Here is a 24,105-nt window from a genome sequence, read left to right on the forward strand (position 1 = left end):
GAATGAAACAAATGCAATACAGGGTATTAATGTCAGCTCAATGGTTCGAATTCAGATATTCTAATGAGATTACACTCAGCGGTATTGATCGTAGAGATTGTGTGATTTTAATCAACTTGTTGACAGTATCAAAAAGAGTTCCAGATAAAATTTATTTGAGCATTATTTTTTTTATCCAGACTAACACCCTTCAAATTTTCCATGAATTCCTCTCTCGAGCTCCATTCAAAATAATTACTCCGTTGAATCATTGCTTCTACTAACAACGTTCCAGTCCATTTCACTAACACATTTATAAGGATATTATTATTTTGTAATGATTAGCCGCGATGGATCATTAATTTCAAATTAATTCTGAAAGTATTACATAAAAGTTTATAATAAATTTCCAAAATCTTACACTGACAAAACATTCTTGATAACAAAACATATTTGACAACATAAAAGTTCCCATTTCTCTCATCGCATGAATTAGAAATTGAGGTATACAATAATATACTCTTCCCGTAAGAACAGGAATATAAATAATAGTGAATGCTATCACAGTTGTAGTTCATTTTTTCTTAGATGTCAATTATTTGTTTTTTTTTTTTCATTTTTCAGATGTGAATAGAACGAGAGGGTCGTGGTTTAGCTCCTAGTGCTATTAATCAGCTGGCAATGATAAAAACATTTGGATAAACATAAAAAATAAGGGCCGGTTTCCGGGCTCGGGATTTAGCTAAGTTACCGGCGAAGTAACCGGCCCTAAATACATCGTGTTTAATCGCGATCGGAAAATTAATCGTTTTGTTCACTCCCATGCTTTATCCTATTATATTAAGCGAGCAATTTCTGTATTTTTATATATTTATATCTGCTTATTTATGTTCAACGGATCTCGAAAACGGCTCTAACGATTTTCACGAAATTTGGAACATAGTAGGTTTATTATATAAAAATTCGATTGCACTAGGTCTCATCCTTGGGTAAACTCGCTGTACGACATTAAAAGGATAGTTCATCCTTGGCTGAAACAGCTGTGGATAGTGAAAAAGTGAGTGAGCGAGTGAGTATGTGAAAAATCAAAATATCGCATCCCCTAAATTCATAAGATGTGATATAGCCAGCTGTGAAATATAAACACGATCATTTAAGAGAATTGTGTTCTGTTTATCAATGAATAAAAAATATCGGGCACCGAGCTTCGCTCGTTATTATTATTTATTGATACACAGAACCATGGCCTACTATAGATAGAGTAAGCCATGACAGAACACAATATATTATTATCCTTTCAATGTCGTTCAGCGAGTTTTACCAAGGATGAGACCTAGTGCAATCGAATCTTTATATAATAAACCTACTGTTCCAAATTTCGTGAAAATCGTTAGAGCCGTTTTCGAGATCCGTTAAACATAAATAACCAGATATAAAAATAGCCAGATATAAAAATAACCAGATATAAAAATACCAGATATAAAAATAACCAGATATATGAATACAGAAATTTCTCGCTTAATATAATAGGATAACGAGCGAAGCTCGGTGCCCCGATATTAATTTGTTACATGAGGGTCGATCGCGACCTTGTCTGGAAGCTAAACATCCACCTGACCCTTCTGTCATAGCCACACCTCTGTAGAGGTGACTATGCTTCTGTTCGTAAGCTAATCTCAATTATTATTGTTTCTCTTGGAATTGAATTGAAGAGTTTTCCAGCACATGTTTCTCAAAGCAGTATCTCTTGGCCATCTCACACTCTTCCTACCTCTACCTCTTCTTCTCTTCCTTAGGTAAGACTTGGCAAATTCATAATGACACATCACTTCGATTCCACAAATACTTCATTCCTATCAATTTGATTTGAGTTGTTGTCGCAATATTCATCATAATATGAGATAAATATTATAGAAGACAACTAGTACCCTTGCATTTTTTTAAAAACACGATCAGTTCCGACATTCATGTCTTCCTCAAGTTGTCCTTTTTCAAATCAAATTTGTGTTTAATTTAAAAATACAATGGTACCAGCTATTTTCTATAATATTATTGACACTTAAGTAACTCTATTTGGATATTCTATCACATAATGTTATTGTTAGGTTTCATTTACTAGTAGTTCTGTTAACAGTAGACCTCGCGCAGTTAAAAACCACAGCCTCCTCTAATACTGTCCATCAGAGTATGTCATGTACTGACATGTCGGTGACGGTGTAAAGTTAAAAAGATTACAATTAAAAAGGAAAACAAGAGAAAAAAAATTCGCACTTCATTAAATATTCACATCGATTCAGTATAACTAATAAGATTAGAAGGGAACGATATTTGAGTTAGATTCAGGAAAGTTAGTGAAGGGGTATGAAAGAGGGGTATGGAAAATATGTATATCCAAAGGAAGGATTGGAGCTCAAAAAAAAAATTTAATCATCAATTGAGCAGCATAGTTTTTCAAAAGTTTTTTTTTCACCAAGAAGTCTTGGTCTATTGTATGGAACATGGAAATTTTACAAATTGATAAAATCTGGCATGGATATTATTATTTAGTATTTCATATAATAACATTAATGCTCTAATGGATCTTCTGGTTTTCAATTCTTGGACTTCAAATGTTGACCTCGAAGTTTCAGTGGAAAAAGCTATTGGACAAAATGTATTATACTTTTTGAAATAAAGATAACTCAATAACTTATGTTGAATAATCTCCAAATCATTAACGGCAGTGCTTGACGGCATATCGGTGTGTAAACAACTAAAGGCTGTTTGGGTTGTTGTACCGACAATAATTTTTTGTAAACAACAAAAGCTTACCGAGTTAAAAGCAGAGAAAAGTCGAGAGAAAGTAATATGCTAATCCAAGTTATCAATTGCATGCCTCAGCGCTTGCAATTAATATTCCACATTAAGTTTACATTGACATATAAATTGCATGCGTCTTTGCATGCAATTAATAATCCACTTGACAGCTGATTTATTGACCGAGCGAAGTGAGGTCTAAGATTCAAGTCGAGAGTTTTGCATTTCTCTTTATGTCAGTATTTTTGTTTATATTTATGTTTATATGTTCCGCATTTACAGCAGAACGCAGCAATAGATTATCATGAAATTTCACAGATATGTTCCTTTATGAATTTCGCGTCAACCTATCAATACATAAGGTTTTTTGAAATTTTGCATTTTAAGGATAATTCAAAAGGAAAAGGAGTCTCTTTTGAACGTCAATATTACCGTAAAAATCAAGCTTTAGAATAAATTATACATCATAAATCAGCTGTAGAGTGGATTATAAATTGCATGCAATGACGCATGCAATTCAATATCTCAATGTAACTTGGTGAAAAAAACCGCTGTTGTATGAACTATTAATTGCATGCAGTGAGGCATGCAATTGATAATTTGAAGTAGCATTAGTATTTTCCCCCGACTTTTCTCTGCTTTCAACTTGAAAAGCTTTTGATGATACTAGCATAGAATATTAGCATATTACATCAAATATTATTAGCATTGTCGAAACAACAACCTAAACAGCCATTAATCGTTTAAACACCGATATCTCGCCGACAGGACAGGAGAGAATTTACTCTGATGGACAGTATTAGAGGAGACTGTGGTTTATAACTGCGCGAGGTCTACTGTTCACAAGACTACAAGTGATAAGACATTCTAAAGTAAGATTTTTACGGTAATATTGGCATTAGAAGGAGACTCCTTTTCCTTTTGTATTATTCTTAAAATGCAAAATTTCAAAAAACCTCATGTATACGTCGACGCGAAATTCAAAAAGGAATATACCTGTCAAATTTCATGAAAATCTATTGCTGAGTTCCGCTGTAAATGCGGAACATAGATATAAACATAAAGAGGAATGCAAATTCGTCGACTTGAATCTTGACCTCACTTCGCTTGGTCAATTGATACATTCAGAGGTTTTACATTGATATAATCGGTTAGTACAGTTGCGGTATTAAACGGTTGAGTACGCTTGCGGAGAGAAACAACAACCGCAGGCTGAAACAGTTTTAGTAATGCCAATTATTCTATCCACTTCATTTCAAATTATTGCACATTTGCAAGGTTGAAATTATTGTTAAATTTTCTTGCTGTGAGGAAAATTAGAACAGTACATTTCAATCTCCTCCAAGCCCTTCCTTATAGCTTTCAAGTATTCCTCTTATTTTCCCCGCTCTCACATCCTCACTGCAAGAATTTGAACACTATGCTGCACTATTCTGTGTTGCCCTCCAAACCTGGCCGCACGCTTCCTTGCTCCAATATGCGGCGGTGTGAATAGCCAGCGGCCAGTATCGCATCTCTCATACATGACGCTGTGACGTCACAGCGTCCTCCTTTTAAGGGAGCAGCGTCGCGGTGCCAGCGCTAAGAATAGACGCTAACGTCTTGCTCCTGTCTTGCCTTTACACACTTCCCCCTCCCGCCGCCGCGACAGCAACCATCGTAATTACACCGTTCAACATAGCACTTGCCCCACCCGCCCACCGTTTTCCTATCGTATGTTCTTTGAACATGTCGCCTGGCCCCTTGTCAACCTAAAACCTACCCAAACTACTCCCTCTCACCTTCACCACCTCTTCTCCGTCATCTTCCTTCTCAATCCACTATCTTATCCATACTCTATCTACCCCCATACTCCCTATCCCTTTTTTCTCATCTCTCTGCCTTACCACCCACCATCACATTGATCGGAAATATATCAAGGAAGTATCCCACATAATCTCAAACATTGTTTTTTAATGTTCCATAATATTTTTTTATGCCTTCCTAGTCATCCCTAGCCTTTCTCTCTCTCCTTCAGAATATCCCCTTCCCATAGTACCACCCGCTCTCTCACTCCTTCACATTCATTGTCTCCTATCGCCTCCTTCAATCTGACTCTACACTTTTTTCATAATCTTTGGACTTCATTGCTCCCTATCGCTCTTTTCTTGTTCCCACTCTACCTAGTTGCTACCTCATCATTTCTTAATCATTCTCCATCTGCTTTTAATACTTATTTCGTACGAGTTCTTTCCGTTTTTAGTCGTTGTCTGTCCTGGTCATTTCTTCTTCCTTCCCTCTTCATTCCTCATTAGCATTTTCCTTGTTGTCCCTTGCTCTCCTAGTATCCCCCTCTATAACGTTTCAACCATTTTGTCACTCTCTGGGATTATTTATTGTGGCTATCACTCCCTTCTCCATGGCATCTTGCATCTACCTGCCTCTCATTCTCCATCTTATTTCTACCCCTCTCCCTTATTTCTCCCACCATCTTCTACTTCCTTCCATCAAAACCTCATAATTTTCTCATTGTTATGAATTCCCCTCTCTTTCATTTTCTACACCTTTTCTTATTATTGTCTAGCTTTGCCAATTCTTCTTCTTCTCCTTCTTCCTCCCCTTTGCATTTTCTTATAGTTTTCTACCTCCGAGATTTCCTAAAATATCTCTATATACCTCCCTATACATCCCTGTTATGGGTTCTCCTTCTTTACACAACCCCACCTCTTCAACTCATCATATCTTACGTTCTGCTAACCTTTCCCAAAACGTCTTTTTCCCATGTCACCCACTCACTCTTCTTCTCTCTCCTTTCTTCCTCCACTCTCCTTCATCATCTAACTTACTCCTCATTCGTTTTACACACTTTCCTCATCCCACAGCACTCTAGCTCTTTCCCTCTCCTTTCATTCACTTTCCACTTTCTACTCTCATTTACTTACTTTACATTCACTTTATACTTTACCTTTACTCTACTCTTCACTCTTTACTTCAGATTCTCGACTATAGCTCTCCCATCTCATTCACTGCCTGTTCCCTTTCTTACTCAGATTTCTTTCCTTCCCAATATTTCCAGCTGTCTTTTCAAGCCCATCACAATGGAGCGGCCAGATCGTTTCTACTGAAATCGGATCCGAGCACTGTCATGAACTTCCCGGTTGTCTGTTATGACATTGCAAAATTGTTGCTACAATTATTCTTTTTACCATTGAATCTATAAGAGAAACATGAAATCTTATTTTATATTTATCATTCGCATGCTTTTTGTGACGAATAATTTAATATTCACGTCTTCTTTTCAATGCCCTTTACTGAAAACTAAGAGTTTTCAATAAAGTGATGCTTGTCATTCAATTCTCATTTCAATTGGAATGAAAGAATATTATTTTGAAATGTTGTTGGATATTGAGAAAGCATCTCCATTGCTTCATGATTTTTAAAGTTGAACACTGTCTTACTGTATTTGAGTATGAATTGTATAAGAACCTGTGAACCATTTCCCATGGATCTTCCCACAGCTACACATTCCGGTATGAACATGTGTGAGGGAAAGGATTATGTGCATGAGAAATTCAAAAAAGCATTGACCTTATTGCCAGAAATTTCAACTTCAGTAAGTAGTTTTTAACGTTCTCCAGTTTTCTCAAGAAGTTTGTTGTTTTAAACAGTTGTTTTCAGTCTCGAAACTCACAAGTACCTCTTGAATTCTTAATAGTTTTTTGGAGTAATCAACGATGGTCTTGAGTTTGTAATGATAATTAAACAAGCCTCGCTATACCATTTAGTAATCTTCTTAACTTTTATCTCTCATATTAATATTTTGGTGCACTTTACAGCATCATTCAATTCTCCAATGTACTGTCTTACAGCATTGTTCCTTACATTCTGAAAATCGTTTTACGGCTAACTACTTGTATTTTCAGTGAACGAGCTCTGAAGATTGACCTATTTTTTCGGGTTGACTATTCAACTGGCTTAAGATTGAAAATTAGATTCTGCTCTACACTTTATTTACGAGTTTTCCGTGCTTTCGTCTTTGATTCTTGGATTTTTCAAGCTCCACACAGCAGTTGAGGAAATGTCTTTAATAATATGATATAGCATGATAGCCTACTGAATAACTCCCATCACATACTATATTGCAGTAAATGGTACCATAGAGAAACAATAGCGTAAGTAGATATCCCATGGTATAGGGAATTTATGTCGCAACTTTTACTGTTATCTCAAGCCGATTACTGTCGATTATTGTCAATTTTTACTGTTTTGTTGGGGTGATAGTGTATGAACGGCACAATTTGAGAGACTACCAGCATCACACAGCTGCATGGTAAAGAACTACATGAACTATCGGCTTGGGATAATAGTAAAAGTTGCGACATAAACGCCTCATACCATGGGATATCTACTTATGCTATCGTTTCTCTATGATGGTACCTTGATTTTCATTGATTCACTGGATAAAAGTCGACTGCACAGTGCCAGTTAAACCGGAATCTCTGTTTGATCTGGATTGAATGCATATTACGGCTCGTTTATTATAATGTGGTTCATTTTCAGTTTGAGTCAACAGCTAATTTGATACAGTTGAAGCATGTACTATGCATACAGCCCTGATCTTCTGCAAAAAATTAGAGCTTCTAATACTTTTCAATTCAGCATCATCAGGGAAACATGAGAACAAGATGGAGAAATCTGAATTGAGATATGTTAGAAACATAACCTATTTTTTGGACATTTCAAATTCAAATTCTTCATTTTCTGCAAAAATACAATAACAAGAGATGTCTGTATATCGCAGTCGTCATAAGTACAATTATATACACATGGGTAACATGTTTTTTGGATTTAGATAACATAATAAAAAGCCAGAAAAAGTCAGCCAGACAAAAACTCATTCAACGAGTAAAACTCTCCTTCTACAACAAACTTTTTAAGGTTTTTTTTTAACAGAGCATCATTGTCAATCGACTCCAAGCTATCTGGTAATTTATTATAAATTTTAATACCAGTGACATTCATATCTCCTTCAGACAAGGCAAGACGATGTTGGGGAAGTAGCAAATAAAATTAATTTTATTAATTTATCAAAATTTGGGAATGGAATAGATTTAGGCCAAGCCTGTTGTTCCTTCCTAATCATAATTATATGATTTGTGATTCTGTCCACGAATAAATAAATAAATAAATGTTGATTTTGTTCAGTGTTAACCACACATGTTAAGGTGCGTACACACTTGAGCGCCACAAACATGAACATTTCACTTTTCATCAGCTGATGTCATTTTTATTATAACCTATTGTATTAGTACAGAAACAGTAGGATACAAATAATAAATATAGCATCATCTGAGCCCGTGTTCGTGGCGCACAAGTCTGTATGCACCTTTAGAGATCTATCAGAATTATTGAATATAAATTATTTAGGTCAAGAAACATATTCACAGATCATGCTGATGAAGATGGAGAGGCTTGCAACTTGACTAGGGAACATGCTATAGAGAGTCAATTAGTATAGTAAGTACAAATTAGAGGAATAGGAAGTAGGAGAGGAATAGTAGTAGGATAAGGAGAGGTATAGTAGTAGGAAGTAGGAGAGGTATCAGTCCAAATACTCAACATATTATAATAGCCTCGAGCTAATTGCAAACTGATAAAGTGATTTCGAGAATCAATTTGATGCTCAGCAAATATTGATTGATTGGAGAAGATAGAATATCAATGATATTAAGATTTTGAAGGTAGTGGAGAGATTGGAATGTATGGACTCATTTTCTCTAGATACATGGAAAATATCTTCTTAAGAAGATAATCATGAGATATTGTTTCTTGATCACTCTATTGTTGATCTTGTATCAAAATTGAATTTTTGGGTAAATTTGATTCAAGATCTCGATTTTCCAAGAATAAGACAAATGAAACAGGATACAGGTTTGAAACTGTAGCATCACAATCACATTATTTGATCTTATTTAAGTAATTCGAAAATCATGATTGAGAGAAAAACAACTGACCAAACAAAAATTTCCCTAGTTGGGGACGAGATCTTGGTGGTATATGTAAGGAAGCTCATGGAATAGACGAAATGTTTCTAAGCGAAAATAGATTAAAAAGTTATTAATAGGGGATTGATTTAAAAAATCCTCCTTTGGAAGGAATCAATGGAGAGATGAGTTGATACTGTCATAAGAATATATAGCAGGAGCATCGACAATTATTGAATTAAAGAGCCTTAGAGGTTTGAAATTTAAGGTTTATAATAGTTGAAGGATATATAGTTATGAATGTGTAGTTGGTAAGATGATATTATGGGACTACATACAAAAATGGAATGATGGGACGTTACAATACTCAGAGATCTGGATCATCAAATTTCCTACTTATGTAATGAACATTGTTGGAAAATAGAGGTTGAAAATTGAAGCTTTATTATAGTTGGGAATCTAGTAGGCCTAGGCCTAACGGTTAGGAACCTCGAGAGATAAGTGAGGAACCAGTTTGAGAGATATGAAAGGAAGCAATACGAACGGTACAATATTCTGGCATGAGAATCCTCAAAAACATGGAAGAAACACTGTTGAAGAATAGAGTTTGAGAATTCTATAGCTTGTTGGAGAATTAGCATATTGGGGGTTGGAATTCGAAAACCTAATAAGATAAGAGTAGGGAAGCATTTGAGAGTAATTTTTTATGTTGTAATGGTTCATAAAAATTTCATTATGGAGTTAATAAAAGTGGTTTGATTCGACATGGTAGGAAGCAATAGACAATAAATACTCTGGCATCATAATCCTAAAAAGTGATTATTCTTTACATAATAGTTGCAGGTTAAACCTAGTTAGAAGTGTAGACTAAGGGACATATGCTAACACTACATTTAATGCTAAACCACGTTTACTTGTAGATATGGTTGCATTTATCATAATATGTTTCATATGAGGTTTAAACGAACAGCTGAAATTTCTCCGTGTAAACCGAGTATCTGCATATGGGCCTAAGTGAGGGAAATCTGCAAATTGCGCCCAGCGGTCAGAACGTGTTTGGGCACTAACAGATAGAACGTAACAAAGTGAACGTCCATGACGTCATCACGAGTGATTTCATTTCGCTCTCACTAGCAGCCGACATTACGTTCCCTGACTGAAGGAGAGAAATTCAAATTCCCCACAGTATCTCAAGGATGCTTCAAGCTAAACACTACAAAACGTTGTATTATGACAACGTATTAGCCTACATGAGATACAGATTTCTAACCTGTACTTCCTTTCTAATTGATTTAAATGATTGGGCTAGAACCATGATTGTATGATCAATCATTCATTAAGAATCATCTTCAATGAATGATCGCTGACGTATTGATTGTAGCAACATATTGTCTCAATTATTCATTCTAATGTTTTGATTTTTCATTTCTGAATTTGTTTTTATGGCAGAGACAATGTGGTTGATAGATATAGAATTTCAAATTTAATAGTCTAACTCTCCCAACATAAATATCTATGTTGAATCTTTGTGTTCTTTATATCCTATGGCTCAATCTGTAAATTATTGCATTCATAATTTGTTTCTGATTCTCAACACGAATTATTAATTTGAACCATTATACAGATTGAGTTCGTTGTTCAAAAAAAGTTTCTCACTCCATCATCTTTTTTAGAAAATTACAGAAAGAACTAGACTCCATTACAAAAATTATCATGATATCCTAATCATGGTGTTTTATCACTCCATTTTTTATTTTTTTTTATAAAAAAAAAATTACGCAACCGAATGCTGCACAATTCAAATCAACCGCCGATTCAATGAAGCCTCAAAGTATCTTATGAAAAATGCAGGCGAGCGAAGCAAGCCTACTGGTCTAATTTCTTGATAATTCAGCAGGAGGTCTAGGTTGAACGAATAAGGCGAATAGGGAAGAATGGTCGTTATACAGCAGGTTAGTTATCGAAAAGCATATTATACCGTTATCTCTTCGACAGAGATAAAGAGAGTGGGAGCGGGAGAAATAATGGGAATGGTAGTGATGACGTCACTACGTGAACAGTGTACTTGTGTAAGGGAGCCATGTATCACTCCCATTTGACTGCTGGGCGCAACTTGTGTATGTCCCTAACTGAGATAAGTAAGGAAACATTTGAAAGATAAGGCAGGAATAGAAGATAGAAAGATAGGAACGGTAGAATACTCTGCCATCAAATGAATAATCCTGAATAGTGATTATGGTTCATCACAATAGTTGCAGGGTAAACCTAGTTAGAAGTGTGGACCAAGCTAGATGAGTAAGAAAGCATTCGAGAGATATGGAAGGATTAAATAGAAAAATAGGAACGTTAGAATACTCTGTAATAGCGGTAGAATACTCTGCTATCATACGAATAATCCTGAGAAGTAATCATTATGCTTCATCATAATAGTTGCAGTATGAAACTAGCTAGGGATGTGGACCTAGTGAGATGAGAAAGGAAGCATTTGGGAGGAAGCAATAGGAAGATGGGAACGGAACAATATTGTGGCATGAAAATCGAGGCCGAGATGGCTGGTTATTGGCGGATGGACGGTGTGCGGCGTGCATAGTTGGTGTGAAGTGGGCCATACTCGTGTGAACGGTGCCGGTGCTGCTCCCTTGTGGTGGTCCCGATCACTGGCTCGCTCTGCCATCCCAGAGGAGTTGACCCGATATCACCCTCCCCCTGCCCCTCTACCACCCTTTCAACCCCCCAAAAGTTGCCTTGGAAATGCTCGGGATCAGTGTTCTGGTTCTCCTGAAAGCGCCTATTCAATTCCTCCGGCTGTGGTTCAGTCGAGTAAATATGGGCTTTCCTTCGACATCGATGCAGTTATCAGATTTATCAGGTATATAATAACATTGGGGGAAGCTATTCGAGCGAACTATGCAGGCTATGGATATCAAATCATAAGCTTTACCACTGCGTATTCGAAATGGAAATAGAAAGTGGATTGTGCAGTTTGTAAATTGGGATTTGTCCCATAGCTGTGGTATTATCAGTATTTATCTGTATGTACCAATATGTGAACTCACTTCTTAAATTTTGATTTGAACACTTTCCCCAATAGAAGAAACTTCACAAAGCATTCCAATCATAAATCTCAAATTGGTCTCCAGTAGCCTATACCAACTGTGGAAGTAGCTATTCGAACTGATGCTGAAAAAACGTCAGTAGATGGACGTCAGTGGATGGATTATAAATGATAGATTTTAGGTAAATATAGAACTCGTGAAACTTGAATTCAATTCATTCCTTATCACTCGAAAGGTAGATCAAATCATAAGGATATACTCGTATTATTATAATTGTCCTATCATGCAATACTATAGGTACTACAAGATAATTTCTATTGAGATATAAGAGAATACTACTGAAAAATTGCCAAGATGGTACTATTATCATGGTATAGAGAACTTGGAACAGTATGTGAAATAACTAATGTGCGGTGAGAAATATTATTATCACTTCTGTAATTAAAATGGTACTTCAGATATCTCAAAAAGTATTATTATAAAACTAAATTGTATCGTAAAATGTTGTAACAGGAAAAAACAATAAATTTGTGATGGACGGAAAATATGGCGTTTAAATGCAAACCATTATGTGAGGAAAAAATTATCGAAGAAATGATTAACAGTTCAATTTTTCCATGATATGTTATTTTCCTGCTTCGTTAAATTTCTCCAGTTGTAAGAGACACAAATAATTTGAACTTGTAAGGAAACCGCATATTATAAATCCTACAATTTTTATTAATTGTGCGCGAGAATTCATAAATTTTTTATATTCTTATCCTTACTATGTGAAAAATAAACTTTTTGTGTAGTTGAGAAGTTGATATTGTGGTAATTATTCATATTGAATGAAAAATAAACATTAGATATACACGCTTCAAAAACATGAGCAAGATCAACATTACAGAAAAGCGTGGTGGCACAAAATTGGAAGCATGAAGTTTATTAGAAAAACATACTTCCAAATCTACAGACAGCCTGTCGCTTCAAGTCACACCCACAGGGACGTGAGTCTGTCAAATTTATATGTGTGGTCCGGAGAGTAAGTGAGGAGAGGTGACATATGAGTGAGAGTGAGAGAGAGCTGCTAATGAACTAGACGCACCCATCGAGTGCAAGGGAGTGGCTGATATATTCACTTATCTATCTTAAGCCTGCGGCTCTCTTATGACCGAAGGGTTGGATCTATTACAAGTTGCCTGTTCTATCAATTAATCACCGAGGCAGTTTCAGTGGTCTGGGAAGGTCCAACCGATTCTGGACATTAGCCAGAAGCTCGTAGTTTGAGAGCTACGGATCATCTGCCAATGCATTTTGAGCTACAGCTTATAGAAACGTTTTGATTCCTATCCACTTCGGAAATACCAGTAAATCATAAGATTCTCTAGGCATATATTCGAAGATTTTGAAACTTCAAACTTCAAACTTTCTATGATTTGTAACTGAGATTTACTTTGGTGGATTCTAGATTGGATAGACTGATGAAGAAGGTATTTCCAACATGTAAGATAAGAGGCAAATTGATTTTTTAAATCAACCTTTGAGGGTTTGAGATCTTCAGTAGTAAACTGTAAAGACTATAAAGTTAAACACAAAACATAATAACTGTACGAGACATTTCAACAAATAGTACAATCTATATATATAAAAGCGAAATGGCAGTCACTCACTGACTGACTCACTGACTCACTCACTCACTCACTCACTCGCAGAACTAAAAATCTACCGGACCAAAAACGTTCAAATTCGGTAGGTATGTTCAGTTGGTCCTTTAGAGGCGCACTAAGAACGTATTTAGAAAAATTTCCAAAGATACGCCAAAAATCTGCGTTTATCCAGCGTTTTCTCAGCTTTATCGAGAACAAATGAACAGAAAATGTTCAAATTCACTACAGAAGCTCAGCTAGGGTGTAATAATATTGTGTTAGGAGGAATTTGCAATAACGTCAAAGATAGGCCCAAAATTAGCATTTTTTCAGCGTGTTTTGCTTTTTCTCAGAGTTATCGAGAACAAATGAACAGAAATTGTTCAAATTTAGTACAGAAGCTAAGCTAGGGTGTAATAATGTTGTGTTAGAAGGAATTTGTAATAACGCCAAAGATACGCCCAAAATCTGCGTTTTTGGCGAGCGAAGCGAGCCCGCTGATCTCATTTTCGGACGATCCAGTCGGGGTTCCAGGGGGCGGAGCCCCCTAGCCAGACGGATATGGCGAGCGAATCGAGCCTGACGGCTTGTCTTTTATGTTATTGCTGAAAGCATAGTTCGTTTCATGTTCCGGAAGATGAATGTTAGGAAGTTCAAGTTTCACAAATTAATATTGGTACTCAAATTTTTTGTTATTCACCTGTCACTAATAATACTGATTTCACCTAAGCTTGAAATTAATGGCGTTTCATCCTGAAGATGAAAAGGGTGATAAGGATGGGATGGTAATCAACTTATATAAGTGATTAATGATAATAAAGTATGATAGATCCTTCGGATCTATTTGTTTTCACACTACTCACGATTATGTGGAGTTTTCTCATTTGTATTGGAAATACTGGAACTCACCTGTAGAAAAAAATATATTAATTGAATTAAATATGATATTAATGTATACTAAATTTCTAAAATGTTGATAATATTATGTTTGGAAATGTTAGACTTGATCAAGTTTTGACTTGAATGATCAGATTTTACTTGATCAATTGCTGTTGGAATGCTAAAAATAGTTGATCGTGCAATCTGAAGTTCAACAGTTTTCCTTACAGATACGTAGATGAGTGCTTTAAATTATTCAAAAGGTTTACATGTATGAAACATACATATATATATCAGAGAAGGGAAAATGTAAGTACTTGTAAAATATGATATAATTTTTACATTCTACATTCTGTGAGGCTAAAACTTCTATATTGCAAAGTTTCCCTATGGTTAATTAATCCTTATTGCAGAAGCTGAATGAAGAATTCAAAGCAGATCGGTAGCTCTCTATAAATAACTGAACATGATATCTGAGAATATTCGATAAATCCACATATCGATTTTAGTCTTTAATGAGATGAACTTCATATGAATCGTTAATTTGGTGCTGAATTAACGAGAAATAGATGCTTAGTAATGGAGTGAGTGGGTGGATGCCGTGAGCATTCTTGCTTTCACGTGGAACTCATATTCATGCTCTTGCATTAATTAATTTCAACAAATTCCAAGAATTATTGCATCAAATCAAAATATTCAGCGCTTATTGGCTGGATTCACAGTTTACCAATACATCACAAATTTCATCCGACTACTACTTGAGCATTAGCAATCATGATCCATTTTTCTCCATGCCACCTCCTTCAATAGAAATTCAGCGATCTCATAAGTTTCGTATTTCACTTTAACAAAAGTTCTCTATATGGTGAGGGTAAGAAAATAATGTATTTCCACATTAATGTATTTCTCTCTTAATTTATTTGTACAAGGGTATTAATTCAATTTAACATGAAATACTTGGATTATATTTAAAGAATCCATTCATTTTACATAATTAATTCCTATTCTATATTAGATTGAGATGTGACCTAGTTTCCGTAATTTTATTTATTTTAATGGTTTGAATAAGCTCCATTTTCTTTTTTATTTACATGTTTGCTATACCTAGTTGTTCGAACTCACTGCCGGCGCACAAGTTGTTCTTTGCCGGTACTGCTACTTTGTAAGTTAGAATATTTATTTTATCAATCTGTATCATTTTATAGCAAAATGAATGAATTTTAATTTTAATTTGAATTCTCTAATTAATCTCCATTATTGTTACGTGGATTTTCAACAAGAAATAATCCGTGAAGCCTTCTCTGTGTTTTTGACTACAGAATGAATGCTATTATTATAGTTTACAGACGCATGAGAGATTAATACAGATGGAGTTTCATTTCCAAAGCAACTTTTTGTGCAGCTTGTTGAATGAATGGATTCCTTGTTCTGAGCTCAGAGCTCAGATTCTCATTTCAAATGAGAAGATGCAGCACACCACCAGTTACAGTTAATTCTTGAAACTCCACATAATCCTCAACTCTTGGCTTACTCTTATATCATATTCATTTCCACCATCTCAACCAACTAGCTATTTACAAAAGATATATTTTGACAGACCGATGCAATTTTGCTCAATTCATTTGCTACATTTCGTACACTACAAAATCAAACAAGTGTATTTCAAACGGTTATTTTCCTGGTTTAGTCAAAATTTTGAATCTATTTCTCCATCAATAAAGCTTAAGTCCTCAACTTGGTTTGAAACTCTAGAAACAGAAAATGACAACAATTTCTATTTTTTTTTTTTTTTTTTTTTTTTTGTAGTTGAGAAGTTGATATTGTGGTAATTATTCATATTGAATGAAAAAGACTAAGAAATTGTCAAAAAACCACTGATTTATTGATAATTAGAAAGACCGGTTTCGGTTATTACACCATTGTCAATCTCTGATAAACAGATAAACAATCTGATAAACAATGGGTTTATCAGAGATTGACAATGGTCAATCTCTGATAAACAGATGAACAATCTGATAAACAATGGTTTATCAGAGATTGACAATGGTCAATCTCTGATAAACAGATAAACAATCTGATAAACAATGGGTTTATCAGAGATTGACAATGGTGTAATAACCGAAACCGGTCTTTCTAATTATCAATAAATCAGTGGTTTTTTGACAATTTCTTAGTCTTTTTCATTCAACAATTTCTAATGTAATTTGAGCGGCATAAACACCCCTATTAGGTATGATTTTCTAATTCTTATTATTCATGTTTCAACCTAATCATTTCTTCTTCATAGTTTCAGACCTCCAGCACAGCATGAAACAGATTTTTTAAACACTTTTTCGAAAAATAATTTTGCAATTTCACTGGGGTTATGGTGGATAGTGTTTGATCAAAGCTATACTGTCAGAAAATGATTTACATACATAACTAATTAACCATAGAGAATTTTCCAGAACAAGTTTCCTGATAAGTTTAGTAACTGAGATCGATTCTCGGAAAGACAACAGGGAACAGAGCTGTTGTTCGTGTAGATGTTATTTTCATTGAGCAACAGACGAATTAACCGGAATATTTTCATTCGCATCACAGGAACAGATACAAGCCAGGCGCTTGCCACTGTCTTATTAATATTTCATGAAAGAACCACCATCTGTTTCAGACAGCTTTCCTCCAGTTTTCCACTCCTCGAGGAGAACCAGAGCTGACGGAAAGAGGGAAACCCCAAAAATCTGTAAGAAAACACTCGAGCTTTCCTTCCGATACCGATAATATTTTCCCGTATAATTTTCCTGACCAGGAAAAAATTCATCGATGCTTTTTGCAAGTCAAAAGCGTTCATCAATAAATTATGCGTCGTCACAGTTTGGACACATAGTGAGCATCTGAGAACATCGAAATATTTTTCAAAATTTTTCCGATACATGGAGCCACGCTTGGAGTTTCATGAGTGAAATTCTAATGTGAGATATATTCAGAATCGTACATCTTGAAAAATGATAATAGATAAGTATAATGTCAATTCAAATATGAAGAAAAGGCGAAAAATATCATGGTGGGAGTTTTTGAGGTGAGTGTTGGTATCAATCTGTGGAGTCTAAACTTAACATGTTCGGTCGTGTTCTACACTTGACATGTTCGGCAAACATGTTTTTTGAAAGTTTTGAGATAATATATCATGTGTTTGGAAAAACATTTTGCCATATGCCTCTATGAGAGCAAGCATTGTTTTCCAAACTTTTTGAAATCCTTGTCCCTTATTATCAAACATGTTTGTCGAATATTTTCTGTAAAGTTTGCACCCAGATTCAATTGCAATCCAGGAACTATTTATTCATCAATCTGCACAAAATCACCTATCATTAAATTGATATTGGGAGAGGAGAAATAGGCGAACCCTTCAATACTCTTCTCCCAAATTTAGCTTAATACCAGTTCAAAATAAAGGCAAGTCACTTATTACTTTCCACTCCACATCACGATTTATGTTTGTCTTGCTTAGAAAAAATAAATAGTTCCATTCCCAATAAGAATAATTGATTAATAAGGAGATGAGTTGAAAGTTCGTATTCAGACTAAAACTTGACTTTAGTCGATAACTCAACTGGCTAATTCGGGCCATCAAAATCGGCATCTTCCAACATATTATATATTAAAGAATTATATCTCCTATTGATGTTATTCATCACTACATTTCCGGTGTGTTAGGATATTTCTAGTTGCAGCAATCCTTCCTATGAAGAACGAAAACCTCAACCACAAACCAAACATAGTGAATGTAGTTTCTATCCCTTACTGAACGTGTAAGTCACCTGCAACTAATTACTTATGCATTAGCAAAAGGTTGGCAACTGGGGCGGACCACTATCCACCGGCTTAAATTCAATTACAAAGTAACTCGCCGGGGACTAGTTAAGGATTTGCGTTGCTAATCTGTTACTTTTCAGTAGTAGCCTACAAGGCTCGCAATTACTCATCGATGTGACCAACCTGGATAAGCGCTCAGAGATGGGTGAGAGATGGAATCTGTGCACACTCTAGTTTCAAAAATTAGAAGTTTAAATTATAGAAAAACATTGTATAGGAAAAATCCACAAATGAGATGATAAATTGACCGTGCGAAGTGAGGTCTAAGATTCAAGTCGACGATTTGCATTTATCTTTATGTTTATATTTTATATTTATGTTTTCATTATATGCTCCGCATTTACAGCGAAACGTGGCAATAGATTTCCATGAAATTTTACAGGTATGTTCCTTTTTAAATTTCGCGTCGAAGTATATATAAGGTTTTTTTTCATTTTGCATTCTCAGGATAATACAAGAGGAAAGGAGTCTCCTTAGTACGCTAATATTACTGTAAAAATCAGACTATAGAATTATTCATCATAAATCAGCTGTCGAGTGGACGAGTAGTTCTGTGAACAGTGGACCTAATGCAGTTTTAACCACAGCCTCCTCTAATACTGTCCATCAGAGTGCATTATGTCCTGTCCTGACGTGTCGGTGAAAAGTTGTATATAACTATACAATTAAAAAGGAAAACAAAAGAAAATAACATCGCACTTCATTAAATATTCACAACGATTCAGTATTACTAATAAGATTAGAAAAGAACGATATTTGAGTTAGATTCAGGAAAGTTAGTGAAGGGGTATGAAAAATATGTATATACAAAGAAAGAAGAAACAATTGAAAGAATGAAGAGTTAGTAGGTAGAGCTCAAAAATAATAATTGACTCATCAATTGAGCAGCATAATTTTCACAAGATTTATTTGTATTGTTGCGGTCATAGAGTGGGAGGGGTCAAGGAATGTGTTTAGTCTATTGTTCTATTTAGGTAGGAATCGAAATGGTGAGCGGCTCTGACAAACGGTATTTGAAATAGTATATTAAGTCTTGTCTATTGCATGGAACATGGAAGTTTTACAAATTGATGAAATTTGGCATGAATTTATTTAGAATTTCATGTAATAACATTAATACTCTAATGGATCTTCTGGTTATGAATTTTTGAACTTTAAATGTTGACTTTGAAGTTTCAGTGGAAAAACAAAAAAGCTATGGGACAAAATGTATTATACTTTTTGGAATAAAGATACTTCAATAACTTATTTTGAATAATCTCCAAATCATTAACGGCAGGGCTTGACGGCATATCAGTGTGTAAACGACTAATGGCTTTTTGGGCTGTCAGTCCGGCTTCTTATGGCTCAAAAACAGGGTTTCGTGGGCACTTCGTGAAGATGGATACAGACCCAAATATTCTGATTCTAGGTTACTTCAGGATATCCGAACCACTTTATGCGCATTTGGGGGTCGCGACTGGGCCGCGTAGTGGCCGATTCAAAATGGCAGATCCAGAATTAGTTAAAACGGTCATAGAATGGTTACCATCTATGATAGAGACCTCTAGTAAACGCGAATCAAATCACAATGAACTATTCTACCAAGTTTGTTATCAAATATTCAAAATCTACAAATCTACAAATTTCTGCAGCCATCTTGGTTTTTCATAATGACAACTATTTTTAAGATTGCCATCATGGATATTCTCTTTCTACACATGATAACGAAGAGATTGATACCATTTCCAAGACTATACCTTCAAGGATTATTGAGATACACGGTTTTCTAATTGTCAGGTTCAGCTTAGGCCTAATATGGAGGGAAAAATGTAACTTTGGCTGCAAACCATACTTTTCTCTCTTTTTCCAATGACGCTTCAGAAGTGAAAAATAGACTTACAGCCCTCAACTAGATGTCATTTTGAAGCTTTGGGAATATTCTACAACACAGTCTCAGTAATAGTAGGTTATTTATGGTCACTGTGAATACATTTACAGAGTTGGAAAGTGAAATTTCTTCCCCGAAGATTGTTTGTTCCAAGTTTTTAAACTAAATTAATCATGGAAAGAGTAATTAAAATGATATTTATATCTAGAACATTATATTTTGGGTAGATATGAACACTTTGGTGGTAGAATCGATCCCATATCTCTCACTATAACTGAATATAAATCGATATAAAAGAATTTATCAGTTATGACCGCCATCTTGAATTTATCAATTATGAAAAATATATCCGTTGCTTCCCTATCAATATTCTTATTTGGCTGGTTGTAACGAAGAGATTGAGACCATTTTTAAGTCTCTATCATGAAGTAGTCGGGAAAAAATCGATTTTATAGTTCAGTTTTAATGAAAGTTAATTGTCTCAGAGGCTAGAATGACATCATTAAAAAATTATAACTCCAGAACAAAAGATTATAAAAGTTTAGAACAAACGGGAATGGATTACTGTATAAATTTTATGTCAAAAAGTTTTGTTTAGCACTTTATATCCAAAAATAGTCATTAAAAGTAGTTATTCAGAAAAAATCTCGTGAAAAATTAAATGTTTTTGAAAAAGTGCATTTTCGTAGGTTAAAATCATGTTTTAGGTGGAAATGTGTAATAACAAGCTTGGTAGAATAGTTCATTGTGATCCGATTCGCGTTCACTAGAGGTCTCTATCATGGATGGCAACCATTCTATGACCGTTTTAATTAATGCTAGATCCGCCATTTTGAATCGGCCATTATGCGGCCCAGTCGCGACCCCCGAATGCGCATCAAGTGGTTCGGCTATCCTGAGGTACCCTAGAATCAGAATATTTGGGTCTATATCCATCTTCATGAAGTGCCCACGAAATCCCTTAAGGCTGTTCGATACACTGTTTTCTATTATTTAAATAATTGGATAATCTTTTTCAATATAATTGTTAAGATCATTCATTATAAGATCATTCGACCTTTCTCTGCTTTCAACTCGGGCTGACCTGTTGTCAGTATGCCTTGAAGGTAATTAGCTTTTGACGTTAGCATTTTTTATACATCAACCCAACAGTCATTAGCCGTTTTCACACCGATATATCGCCGACACGACATACGGACAGGATTTACTCTGATGGACATTATAAGAGGAGGCAATGGTTTATAACTGCGCTAGGTCTACTGTTCACAGAACTCCTAGTACATCAATTGAATCTGGGAAAGCTTTAAAGCACGTTTTAATAGAAAATAATTCACGTTCACCTCTTCACTTCCATTTATTCTTCCCGTAATGAATATTTTATCAAAACAAAACGTTTATATCGTTGGTTAGTGATCAACTTGCTCAATCTGATTTTCTACAAAATGAGAAAAACGTAAGTGGATAGGGTAAGACACTGAACAATGAAGAGAATCTGTTAAAGTTCTGTAAGCTAGATGTTTCAGAATTTAAATTTCAAATTGTTATTCAAGCGTTGATTTCCTACTTCAACTACAGAGCTAATGTTGGACTATATCCTCATCTATTATTTCTTGCTCTCTTGTAACACAGTGGAAGATGGTCAGCCGAAAATATTCTCTTGAATAATGCATACATATCTAATCAATGCTTGTATATTCACTATTTTCGTTGAAGAACGATGTTTAGTCTCCAAATTGAATAGAGGTTTACACAGCCCTAAAAACTAAGCCTTAACATCAGCACACATTATTTGGTGGTAGTAAAAAGTGCAGATTGCTCTGCACGCATAAACCAGCAGCGTAGAAAAAGCGCACAATTCCCCAAGAGATCGTAATGCGAAATGTGTACTTACAGAGTTTGTCAAGTTTTTTTGCGCGAATAAATGGAAGCAGCGAAAATTGTTTGGAACAATTCGACTAGAAAAACGGCGCAAAATCCTCAGAGGGGTATTGTGGTTACAACCCCCATCGGTCTAGTTTTTCTACTTCAGTTTGTTCATAATATTCGCTCTCATCAAAAATTTTTCGTTCAATATTTCGCATCAGTGAGCAGCAAAAACTCAGCATTGCCAACAACCGACATTCAAAATTCCCGAAGCATACTGATACATTTCCTGTCTTCATTTCACAGTTCAATCAGAAAGATGCAACTCATTCGTCTGCAATGGAAGTTCGATTGAGCTGAATAAGCGTTGCTGATGGTTCTATGTTGCGTAGAATAATAATTTTTCTCATCATTAATTTGCTTGCTGTTGATTCATTTCGAAACCAAATCTCTCCCATACCTCTACTACAAGCACTTCAAATAAACAAATAACTAAAAATTTCGTTGATGAACATTAAAGGAACATACAACTACATACTTGAAGGAAGGGCTTATTTGGATGAAACAGTAAAATAAATTCAGTTTTTAACCCTACAATTGTTGAGTCACAGTTAGTCACATTGAGTCATAATATTTTATTTCAATATTATTTTTAGAATAAATATGTTGATGTGAACTCAATTTTATGAAAAAAAGTTACATTATTAATCAAAAAATAATTATTTGAAATTGGACTTCAAGGTTCATGGAAGGTTCACTTTTAAAAAAGTAATATAATATTGATTTATCATTATAAGTAAGGATCTATTTTTTCCACGCTGGACTCAAAGACTTTGATATCGCAACTCAAACTACTATTTATAATGAATCTATTTTTTAATGAGCACTAGCACTACCATAAAGGTGATTTCGAACTTAGCTAAAGTGATAAAGAATCAGAGTGTCAGATTCTGCATACATTATTCTGGAATTTTATTGAACAAATGATATTTTTAAGAAATGATAAATAAATTATTTTTCTCACCTCAAAAACTAGTTTCATTCCAACCAAGTTCAAATTCCTCAAGTCCTCTAAAGCTTCATCGGCAAACCTAACTTTCTTTGTTCTTTCCATCTTTGAGCATTGAGCACTGAATCAATAACACATATTCTTATCAAAATCCGATTGGAGGTATAGAAAACAACCATCACATAGGCTAAACTCAAAATCAATTCTATAACCACTGATACACTCCATTCCAATGGCGAGCAGGATCCTTCATAGAAGTTCCATTGAATTTTTATCCATATCCTATACTATTGAACGAGCAACTCCTATTTATATGTTTAGATGTTTAGATGTTTATATGTTTGTATTTCACCGGATCTCGAAAACGGCTCTAACGATTCTCACTAAATTAAGAACATATTAGGTTTGTAATATAAAGATTCGATTGCACTGGGTCTCATCCCTGAGAAACTCGCTGAAGGATAAGTATTATTTATTCTTGGAAAAACAGATGATAATAGTTATTTCGTCGTCTGTTGGTGATGGAAGTGAGTGAGTGAGTTCATGTGTGTGAGACTGTGTCAAAATTATGACTCAGCTGTTGAACTTTAGTAATCATTCAATCAGGTACTTAGTGCCGGTTGCAAAAAAGCCTGGTTGTTTTCAATCCTGATTAATTCCAGTAGATCCATCTTCTTTAAATGGTCTCCTCTGATTTGGTTCACTTGAAGTTAATCAGGATTAAAATTTAACCGGCTTTTGTGCAACTTGGCCTTTGTGAGGGAAAATTTTGCATTCCTCTGGGAATCAATCTCAATTTACTGTGATTAAATAGAACAATATCAGGGACCGAGCTTCGCTCTGGAGTACAAAAGCATTAAAAATTTATTACGAAAGAAGAAATTATAATAACATTCATACAGAAATGTTCTATCTAATGATATGCTCGGTCCCCGATATTTGTCATTAATGTATCAAAACTAACACAGAAATAGAAAAAATGATGGTTTGATATGATTTATCTCCAACTGAAACTTGTGTCCTTCAAATCCTTCGAAACTTTTAGTGTAGACTATATCATTCGAACGACCTCCTTTTTTCAAATTTCATAGTTCAACTCTCGCTAGAGATATTATAATAATTGGAGATTTATTGCCAAGAATAGTTCTTGAATCTATTACATTACTATAATAACAAGAAACGAAATGCATGAAAAATATATGTC

The 24,105-nt window shown here is 34.9% G+C and overlaps 1 protein-coding gene across 15 annotated transcripts in view; it reads right to left on the reverse strand.

Moving 5' to 3' along the window:
* Nucleotides 1-24,105, reverse strand: part of LOC111057090 (PDZ and LIM domain protein Zasp) — a 118,078-nt gene that overhangs the window by 69,023 nt on the left and 24,950 nt on the right. The window contains exon 2 of one of the 15 annotated variants that reach the window (XM_039437881.1): nt 22,917-23,284. The exons of the other annotated variants lie outside the window; for them this stretch is intronic. Within the exon in view, the coding sequence (XP_039293815.1) occupies nt 22,917-23,006 (90 nt within the window). The 5' untranslated portion in view covers nt 23,007-23,284. The remainder of the gene's footprint in view (nt 1-22,916; nt 23,285-24,105) is intronic. 15 annotated transcript variants of the gene reach the window in all.

The sequence above is a fragment of the Nilaparvata lugens genome, chromosome 11 (assembly GCF_014356525.2).
Source record: "Nilaparvata lugens isolate BPH chromosome 11, ASM1435652v1, whole genome shotgun sequence".
Lineage (NCBI taxonomy): Eukaryota > Metazoa > Arthropoda > Insecta > Hemiptera > Delphacidae > Nilaparvata > Nilaparvata lugens.